The following is an 11,227-nucleotide window of genomic DNA, read 5'->3' on the forward strand; positions in this document are numbered from 1 at the left end:
ATTTGGTGCCGTATTTGCATCGCTGGCCATCGTGGACGTTATGTGGATTTAGTTTAGGGATGTCTTCACTTTTAGCAGCCCAAAAGGTCCCTTAATATCCCAATCCTCGTCGCCAAAATTGTCATGTATTACTTAAGAACTACACACCCCAAACAATATGGCGGTTCGGTAAGTAAAAGACTGTTTAATGAAGCCTCATGCGTGCGCATGAGCAAACCATATATGGTAACACACAACATACAACACACTGGAAAACCATAACAAGAACGAAGGCAAGATCCGAATGGAGTTGTTTCAGTAAAATAATCCAAAGTAAATTACGTAATTTACCGATCAAGTCTCTACCTGTTAACACTCCATTTACTCGTTCACAACTTCATCCTACGGCCGCGAGATGTCATTTAATACAACCACGGCTCCCATCTTCTTCAGCTCATTCCCCAGCTTGTGGCCAAAATATCCTCCTCCTCCAGTCACGAGAATTTTTCTCCCTTGGAACATACCAACATCCATCTTCAAATTTCCTTCCTAACTCAGATATTCCTTACACCCCGCAATGAACGAGCCTGCATTCAACCAGCTGCGACCTACTTTCGCTATTGTCAAAATCAAAAGTGTGGTGTAATAGTCATATCTTATAACAACATGGGAGAGGGATTTTCTTCCCCCCCCCTTCCCCCCCCCCCCCACCAAATTCTGTCATGTGATAATAAATGAACCAATTAAAATAATTCATTAAACCGAAAGTGATAGAGGAAGGAGGAAATCGACCTGAAATACTGCTAATACTAATGTTTAGCGAGGTGTTTCACCACCTTATTTTTCTAGCTATAAGTAATGGTTTCAGCTCCTGTGAAGTGATTCCAGATCGTCAGCGAACTGCAGCTTCAAACTGACACGGAAGGGAAAAGATACAGGACCTTCACTCTCAGTAGCATACCAATGAAGTCTTGGTAAGCCAATTCAAGTTAGCTTTTAATGCATGATGTCTAGAATTCTTACTTAAATGAAAAATTTTGGTAAATACCTGAGAGCGACTCATCACCTCTATTTTCAAACGACTTTTCTGAGACGAACAGTAGACTGAATCATAAATACAAATCGTGTAACATTGTCTTGATCTTTAAGGCTATGTGGTCTTCGCGGATGTCCCTCGCAAAAAATTCTGAAGTAAGGCCTATGCAATTTGTGGTCTGAAAAAATTTAGGATTTATTCCAGATTTTATGACAAACATCTTGGGATTACATATTGATTAACAAATAAAGAAGCCTTGACTGTGCTCTGTTCTGTTGTAAAGCACGCAGCAAGCGGCTAGAGCACGAAATAAGTGTAGGGAGAAACACTCGACTACGTCTCGTGTTCCTCCCTACACTTCTTGAGTGCTCTAGCCGCTTCCTAAGAATCCGGTAATTCCCCAAGCATCACTTTCAATTTTCCAAAACAAACTTTATTTTCAAAGCGAACAACAGTGATGTCAGCATGCTCTATACTCTCATAAAGCACGCTACGATAAGCCAATTAGAATCCCTGTTAGAATGGTTCAAATAATCTGATTGGCTGCATAAGACTAAAGCTGTCAAAAATGTTAAACCATCAAAGTTCAAAAACCACCAAAGTTCACATTCTGGGATAGTTCACAAACTTAAATAGTTCGGCTGGTTGAATTTAACACTTTTGCCTGAAGTTTTTAAGTCTCTAATACAGAATCTTAAAATTCATCGGAACATGAAGATCGCTCAGGATGACAGTGTTGCAAAACTCAGGTGCAGTGACTGATGTAGCTTTCCACTCAATGCATTGGAAAGGATATCAGGATTTTCACCTCTGCTCACATTTTATTAACATAAATTATGGTGCCTGATATGTTTACAAATCTTTGTTTGGTTCTTCCGTTGCTTCTTGCCAGCAGCTTGTTCTGAAATTTCACTCTCAATTATCAAAAAAAAGCTAGAAAGAAGTCTTGGAAAAGGTTGAACATGTCACCAATTTGACAGATGGTGTGACAGCTTTAGCTCAGCTCTATCCTCTACTTGCATAGAGCATGCTCTTTCAACCAATGACAGCATGTGTTATATCCGAACTTTATAATAATAAGTAATATACATGACAAAACTATGTGATAACTTTTAATAATTCTTATTTACAAGAATGGCATGTAGAATAATTTATTCAAACCCTGCATGTAATTGCTAAACAATTCGTCAAATTTTTAGCACTTTTAAAGTAACCTCTTTTTGGAACTGAGATACATGTACCTCTCCTCTGCATTGTTATCTGAAAACTTCATTTCTCTTTGCTTATCAGAAGGAAGAAATTTTTTCATGGATATATTCGTCAATTAAATTTCACTTGATCAAAAAGGCAACATGATTACTCTGTGATATGCTAGCAACAGTAATTTCCAGTTGTCATCTTATACGGTTGTCTACAGTTAGTAATTTAGGACATTTTCTGTGAATAAGTAATGAAAGTAATTCATCTTTTTTATTTTCATTTTAGCAACTTCCTATTCAACATTTAAGGTTCTTGTGATGTCAGGACAATTAAAGGTAGGATATCAAACAACTGCTTTTGAAAATCACAGCTACTACCAAGTTGCTTTGTTCAATCTGGTGTCCCCTCAGGAGCAAATTACATGCCTGCAGATACAAAATTTGATAATAATATATTAGTGGTATTTACCAAGCAAGAGATCAATCTGGGAAAAACATTTATGAGAGAGTAAAAATGAATAAGTCCACATCAGTTTAAGATTAAGAGTCCACATAGATGATTGTAGAACATTTTTACTTTGGGATGATTGAAGTTGATGAAAAATATGTTCTAGGTTTCATGTTTCACATTTTTTTAGATGGTAAGTGATCATACAAGTTGGTTAGGGTTGGATAATTTAAAGTTTGCCATGTCATGCAAAACCAAACTCTGAATAACTGTGGAGGAAAAACTTGTGTGTGACACTTTCTGCATGGTATCAAAAAGTTACAGATGCAGGTCACTTCTTAGAGTTAATGAGATTATACAGTTGTATCACACTAACCCTGATATCCACAACAATTGTTCTTTACTGTTTCATGGAAATTTTGTACAACTTTTGTTAATAAGTTTATCGTCTTTGTGAAGTTACTAAATGAATTGAAAATTCATATACAATTCCTCTTTACTGTCTCACGGAAATTTTGTACAACTTTTGCTTATAAGTTTATTGACTTTGTGAAGTTACTAAATGAATTGAAAATTAAGAAGTGTCTTTCAAAAGTAAAATAATTCTTAAAATGAGTTTTTTTATTATTTCTATAACTCTAATTGAATTTCCTAAATCACAAAAATCTTGTGTTTACAGAACGACACTGAGGAAAGGAAACTGAGAGTAACCCTTTTGAGTGTTGGATGGAAAGCTTCATGCAATGGAGACTTGACAACCATCAACAGAGAGCTAGCATTACAGATGGCTAAACATCCTAATGTGGAAGTCAGTGTCTTCTTACCTTGGTGTAGTGAAGAGGACAAGAAAGATGCTGATGGTTACAATGTTAAACTCATTGAAGCAGTGAAACTGCCTGGTTTAAAACCAGTTCTTTGGTTAGCCTCTGTACCTGATGGCCATGCCATGGATTGTGTTCTAGGGCATGGAGTAGATCTTGGTCAGCAAATTCCACTCATAAAGAGAAATCCAAATTACAGTAATTGCAGATGGATTCAAGTTGTCCATACTGTCCCTGAAGAAATTGGCATGTACAAAAGCATTTCTGAAGGTCAACAAATGCAGCAAACAGAAATAGAACTATGTAAAATGGCTGATCAAGTTGTGACAATTGGCCCCAAGCTAACTGATGCATATAAGCACCAACTCAGAAAACCAGATGTTTTTAACCTGACACCAAACATTCTCTCTGAATTTTCAGATGTCCAGCAAGCAAGTGATGAAGAAAGAACATTTTGTGTCTTGGTTACAGAGAGTGGTGATAGTGAAGATTTTTATGTTAAAGGGTATGACATTGCAGTGAAAGCTATTGCTGAGCTAAAGGATAAATCTTACCAACTCAAGTTTGCTTCTAAACAAAAAGGAAAGGAAGATGAATTAGCAAACAAGTTACTTCATTGTGGTATTGGTCGTAATCAGCTAATTATCTGCAGCTTTGATGAAAACAGGGAAACATTAGCCAACTTATTCTCTGCTGTGGATATTGCTATATTGCCCTCAAAAACTGAGGGATTCGGGTTGAGCTCTCTTCAAGCTATATCCGCTGGTCTTCCAGTACTTGTCAGTGGTAACTCAGGAATTGCAGAAGCCTTAAGGAAGGTGCCTCTTGGGTCACAGTGTATAGTGGATTCAGAGGATCCTGCTGAATGGGCCAGAGCAATCAAGGCTGTGCGTTACAAAGAAAGGAATGTACGACTTGCAGAGGCTAAGATTCTTCGCGAAAACTATTTGCAGCAGTTCAGCTGGGAGAAGCCCTGTAATTCCCTTGTTGAAAAGATGTACAGTCTTGCATTTGGTAAGTTTTCTTATCTTGCATTAAGGATGTAGAAGTTTTAATCAAAGGAAAAGTGGTGTAGCAGCCCTCTAATAACAAGGACCTGCAAGCAGACTGTCATCCAATATGTTTGTTTGGATGATTTAAAGTTTAATTTGATATTAATGGATCTGAAGTACAATTTTAACTTAGACACTTTGCTCTAAATCAACAGATCAAAAATTAAACATCAAAGTTGGTGTGGAACATATCAAACTTGCAGATCATGATGCTTATAGTACAGCTTCAGTTTCAGCTCTAGAGCCAGCAGGATATCAGAAGGCATCCACAGCTTCAGGCACAAAGAGAAAAAGACAATCTGATACAGATTTAGAAGATCTAGAACTACTCCAAAAGAAAACCCTGTGCTTAATTGCTATAAATTACCTTAATACTACACCACCTCAGAACAGGGATGAACGCAATGAGTTTGAGGAATACTTAGATAAAATGAAGGTCCGCATATTAGATGTTTCTGTCAATAGTTTGGTAATAACAGTAAAGTGCGAATCTCTCAAGAGCTTGGAGGAATTATGGGAAGATTACTCATGCAGCCTTTTGGATAAGATGGTTCGAGATTGTTTTGTGACTGAAAAGATCTTGAAGGAACTTAACCTGGAAGAACTGAAGCTGAAAACAACAATGGAAATAGAAGAGTACAATGCATACAAACTGTACTTTCTTGAGAAGGATGCACTCAGAGGTCAGTTGAAAGAGAGAAAAAGGCCTGGTCCTTTGGAAAAATGTTTTGAAATGATTAAAAACACCAGGCATCACTCATTCAAGATAGTGCATTACAGGGTTAACACACATGTAAAGAGGGTCCAGGTTTTGTTCACTGTAGAACCAATCATATCATGAATAAGCTCATGCTGACTATGTAAGCCATGACAATCTGCAGCGAGAAGGGATTTATTTTCTATATTTTTCCTATATTTTTCTTTCTGTCTGGTTGTGTTTGTCTTTGCCCCAAATATAAATTAAGATAAAAACAAGCTGAAATAAAAATTGGCAAGATTTTATTGGAGGAGCTCTAAAAGAAATTGTTACCCATATTTGTGTGTGGGATTTTTACAAAAACAATTGGAGGTGTCTTTCATTGTTTTAAATGTTAGTATTCAATGATTACCTCATTATTTGTTTTCTTTTAAATCTGATTTTAGGTGCTTCATCTTCTGAATTCCACTCCATAAGTTCAACAAGTGAAAGTCCACATAAACAAGAAGAGCTGGAAAAATGGGAACAGAAGACAAAGATTGTTGAGACAGAGAAAATGAAAGGTGAAAACAAAATTATAATAAAATTCGGATTTAATGCGCATTTTCATTGGTTGAAAGAACATGCTCTATGAGAATATAGAGCATAGAACTGAACTAAAGCTGTCATGCCATCTGCCAAATTGGACTATGTCCAACCTTTTCTGGGACTTAGGGTTAGTTGTTCTCTAGCTTTTTTTCGTTAATTGAAAGTGAAATTTTGAAACAAGTGAGTTGGCAAGTAGCAACAGAACAACCAAACAAGTTTAGCTCGGAGATTGCTAGTGAAGCAAGCCTCAGAAATTACATCAACCGCCCTTTGAGTGAACAACCAAGAGCTTGCTCTGATGTCCTCTCTGATGCGTTGAGTGATGAAGGACACATCAGTTACTGCAACCAAGTTTTATGGTTCTGTCATCCCTAGTAATCTTCTTGTTCCAGTGAATTTGACTGTCGTTCTTTTGTAAAACTCACATTGAGCAGTTTGTTTACTATGTCATGTGAAAAAGCTTGCGTATTTTTGTGAGCCACAATTCAGCTGGATTTCACTGAACATTTCACCTCTGCATTCTGTATTAGAGACTAGAAAAACTTCAGGCAAAATTATAACATAGCTAGTAAATTTGTCTAATCAAATTCAATTGTCTGAGCATGCTTCACATTCCTATTGTGCACACTCATGACGTCAGCAAACAAATCCCTCTAGAAAAAACTTTTCCTTCGGGTTGAAAATGTTATAAAACAATTGGTTCATATGTCAGCTGTGCATTCATCGAGATATGAAGCACTTGGGAAGTTTGGAGAGCACTCAAGAAGCTAGAGTTGCTCTCAGCTGCACCTCAAGCAACTCTTACACATCTTTCATGCTCTCCAAACTTCCTGCGTACTTCATACCTGAATGAATGCACACTGACATATGAACCAATTGTTAAGTGTCAGATTTGACCTGCCATACTATTTAAGTTTGTAAAAAATTGCAGAAAGTGAACTTTGATGGTTTTTGACATTTTTGACAGCTTTAGTCTTGTACAGCCAATCAAATTATTTGAACTATTATAACAATGATTCTGATTGGCTTATTGTAGCGTGCTTTATGAGAGCATAGAGCATGCTCACGAGACTGTTGTTCACTTTGGAATTAATATTTATTTTGAAAATTGAAAATAATGCATGGGGAATTTAACGGATTCTTTATTATAAAACAAATAGAGAAGCCTTATCTGTGCTCTTTTCTGTTGTAAAGCACTTAGGAAGCAGTTAGAGCACTCAAGAAGTGGGGAGAAATACTTGACTACATCTCGTGTTTTCTCTTATTTTTCCCTACACTTTTTTTGTGCTTGAACGGCTTCCTGCGTGCTTTACAACAGAACAGAGCACAGTCAAGGCTTCTCTATTTGTTGATTAAAAGATGCATTAAGTTATTATGGAAAGTTGTTGTGAACAGTAATAACAATTTATTTTTAGTATTCTTTTAAAGAGTACAACTTATGGGAAACAACATACAGCATATCTGATGAGAAGCTGTGAATGCTTATAATCTCTCCCTGTACTCTTTGCTCTTAGGTACTTTGCCGCTCACAGTAAAACCCACTACTGGTCATGTTAAAGAACTGATAGAGAAAGGGCAGGGAAGGAAAGGTGAACAGAAAGCTCAGTTTGAATTAATTTCTTTAAGTGAATATGTTCAGTGTGTTCAGCTATTATGTCAAGTGTAAAGATGTGTGCTTTTGGGATTAAACATTTAAGGTTGCAAGGGTCTTTAGGGTAAAACTAAACTGACAATTATTTGAAATAATTTTAGTATTCAATTAAAAAGATTAACCTCAAAGAAATTAAAACCCAATTTAGTTTTTCCTAAATTTGTATTTTACCAGTAGATAAATTTCATGCACTTTATACAGTTGGACACTTGTTGGTGTGCTGTGTTTTTAGCTCTCAAATAAAAGTAACACCTTGAATACTAATACTGTTGTAAATAATGCAAATTATTCCAAATATGATTGTGCCTTAGTCTCTACTTATGTTAAAGGGAATTTGAGTTGGTTTGTGGAATTAAAATGATATAAATGGGATATATATGTGTAAATGAAATCAATGTTTTCAACAGCTTTTTTAAATATATCTTTAACTGCAATTTGGTATGTTTGTTTCTAACTATTTATCAGTAGTAATGCTAATATGTCTCTGTATAACTTTGTTTTTAGGCATGTTTCCTCTCCCTGGATCTTCTACCTTTGATCCTGAAGAAGAACTAGAAGAGCTACGTTTGAAACTTCAAAGAATGGAAGGTGAGTGAAAAGATGCTGTTAAATTAACTTTAATGATAAAACTAAATTAAGAATGCTTTGTAGTTCCCATTCAAAATATTTATTTGGAAAGGAAATTACACCCAATGTAGTTTTTCGTCACTCTGTGTTTTGTTATAAGAGAATATTAAGATAGTAGAGGCTAGGTCAGTGAAACAGTGTTTAAGGATAAACTTAGTTTTTTCAGTGTTGATCTTAAATTATGCCTTTAAAAACTGACTGTGATGTGGTTTAGATAGATTTTGTACATCAAATACAATCAGTTAATGGCATGTTGGTTTGACCTGTTATCATGTTGCTATTAAAAGTAACGCCATGAATTGCTCTTTATACTTTTCCCCTTAAGGTTGACCCCTGTTACTGTGGACACCCTGGGAGGGTGATTTAGTGTCTGTAATAGCAAAAAGTTTGTAATAATGGGGTACAAGAGAAATAAAATTTTGTTTTGTTTCTTAACATGTGAAATAAAGTTTCCACAAACCAGAAAAAGATCTGGCTGTAAGGAGAAGATTTCGTATGTTTACACCCAATTGAAGAATGGTTTCTTTATTTCCATTTTTCATAATGTCAGTTCATAGTATGCTAGTCATGATTTTGGACAGAGTAAATAAGTGTCTGTAATAGCAAGAGAAAAAACAAGTGAAAAGTCATACTGGGAGGCAGGAAAGAGTCTGCATCATTGCAATAGCAAGAGTCTGTTATGGAGGGAATGTATTTCAGTCATTTCTGTATGTGTTTCTCCAGGGGCTGGCTCTTGTCTACAGTGGCAAGGTGTCTGTAATAATGAGGTGATCGCAAGGCTAGAGTCAACTTTAGATTAATCCAAATTTGGCATTGTCTCATTCTCTACTTTAGCTAAAGATGGTATTGAGTTGGCATGCATAATAGTTGTTTTAAACAATGATCATTGGAGTTGTAATGGAGAACTAAGACTATTTAACTTTAACATGACTATAATTTGCTGTTAGCACAGGTATACCTGTTGTTATCTTTTCTGTGTTAAGTAAGCCACTGAATTTTGAAAAGCTCTGTATACCTTTGCTCCCAGGTTCTTCATCTCCCACTCTTCTCTCCACCACTGATCTTGAAGAAAAGCTAGAGAGAGTATGTGTGCACCTTGAGATGCTAAGAATGGAAGGTGAAAAGAAAAATTCATTTCTTATCATTTTTAGGGAGATACTGAACTAGGAATGCCATTAAATGTCCATAAAGTTTGCTTAGGTTTAAAATGAGCTAACATGTTAAATAGGTAAAAACCAAACATTTGCGACACTTAGTCATCATCAGGGCAATGATGACCTAATGTTGAAAATGTTTGGTTTTTATTACTTTTTTAATATTTTAGCCATATAAATAGCTCAATGCCTTTGAATATTTTCACCTTTTTTTTCTAGTAAATATTTTAGAGAAATTATTCCTTATCTGAGATATTAACCTTTTCCTGTCTTTATTTTCATCCAAGAATACTGTTAAATGCTCTCAGCTTTTATTCAGTAACTAAGTTTAGTTAAGGAACATATTTTCAATTCAATTTTGCCCCTAAATCCATAATTTCAGTCAAAGGTAGTATTGAATTGGCTGCAGCATGTGATAATGAAACAATACTTAGATAGCTAATTTCATTGTTCTCTCCCTTGACCTCAATACATGTTATTATGCCTTTACTTTTTATATCAGGTGAGGCACTTAGTGCTAAATATATATCTGTCTACCTTTGCTCTCAGGTGGTTTTCCTGTCCTTCAATTTTCAACCATTGATCTTGAGGAAAAACTAGAAGAACTATACATGGAGTTTCAGAGGCCCAGAATGAAAGGTGGATATAAAATGTTTATTGATTCATTATCAGAGAGAAATAAATCCAAGCTTGCTATTAAAGGCTTTTACCCCTGTATCAAAATATCACTTTTCAAGGAAAATTGTTCTTTATTTTTAGGAACCTTTTTATCTGATTTTATTACTATTGATGAATGCTTCCACTTCTTATTCTAATAATGTACATTTTCACAGGAAACTTTTCCTTAGTAAAGGTAACCCTGCTTCCTTTATAGTTAATTAGTGAGATTGCTGTCCTATACTTTCAGGTATTATGTAAAGTGTTAGCTTTTATATGAATTTTTTCTTAATTTGTTCTTCCTTATTCTGTGCCGTGGCAAAAGGGAGTATTAAGTTGGCTGTGGCTTATTATGATGAAACAGTTTTTCTTAATGGTTGATTTCAACAATGACCATAGGAGATTAATCAGAAAAGTGACACTATAACTGTGCTATCACATGACCCTAACACAATGTGCAGTGTGAGTCTAATGCCTGTTTTTAACCATTTATGTAAGGTAAGGTGCTGAATGCTAAATAAAGTGTATCTTACTGTTTACCTTTCCTTTCAGGTACTTTGCCTCCTTCTCAACTCTTTACTGCTGATCTTGAAGATGAACTTAAAGGACTACGTACAGAACTTAACAGAGTCAGAATGAAAGGTGAGTGAAACATGTGTATTGGCTTCGTTGAACAGGGCAAAAGAAATGTGGAAAGTGATGCAAGGAAATGGTTGCACCAGTATTTTAGGCTTTTTTTTAAGTAAAAAGCTGAAAGGTTTTAGTTTTTCATGCAGGACACCTAATTGTATTTTATTGTATAGATACTGATGAAATGCCAGGATTTTTTCTTTTACTAAATAGTCGTATCTTCATCGCGCGCAGTAAAAATACTATTTTTATCTTTCTCGTGTGAGGATATTGGTGTCGCCATGGTTACTAAAATCATTAGCCAATTACAAGAGAGCTTCCCGCTCAGGCACGCGGCCGGTTCTTTTGCTGTTATAGAATTTTTCTCTTCTTCATTAGAATTTTGACTTTTTTGAACAGAAAATATAAATATTATTGTCTTTATTTCTCCTGTATAACTTTATATCCCAGTTTCATAACATTTTTGTGACAGGCATTTTGCGAGATCTTATCATCTGTTTTTTACAAAAGAATCCCAATAACTTTATTATCCTGGAAATTACTGGTCCCATAAGGCTAGGGAATGGTGTAGTTGTGCCTTCGAAGTTAATGACATTTACCAAGAGCATAGAAATAGGACAAAAATTCTAAGAACTGAGACTGAGATTGAATTAACTGTAAGGTCTTATACTAGTTTTTTCCATAGTTG

At 35.5% G+C, this 11,227-nt stretch overlaps 1 protein-coding gene across 1 annotated transcript; it reads left to right on the plus strand.

Annotated features, from left to right (window-relative positions):
* The first annotated feature begins 3,977 nt into the window (after positions 1-3,977).
* On the plus strand, positions 3,978-11,169 carry LOC131788997 (uncharacterized). Its single transcript, XM_066170831.1, has 9 exons — positions 3,978-4,497; positions 4,691-5,218; positions 5,679-5,795; positions 7,335-7,409; positions 7,976-8,059; positions 9,126-9,215; positions 9,802-9,891; positions 10,462-10,551; positions 11,012-11,169. Exons 1-9 carry the CDS (start codon positions 4,479-4,481, stop codon positions 11,167-11,169), a joined length of 1,251 nt encoding a protein of 416 aa, XP_066026928.1. The 5' UTR covers positions 3,978-4,478.
* The last annotated feature ends 58 nt before the right edge of the window (positions 11,170-11,227 follow it).

Source organism: Pocillopora verrucosa, chromosome 8 (genome assembly GCF_036669915.1).
Source record: "Pocillopora verrucosa isolate sample1 chromosome 8, ASM3666991v2, whole genome shotgun sequence".
NCBI lineage: Eukaryota > Metazoa > Cnidaria > Anthozoa > Scleractinia > Pocilloporidae > Pocillopora > Pocillopora verrucosa.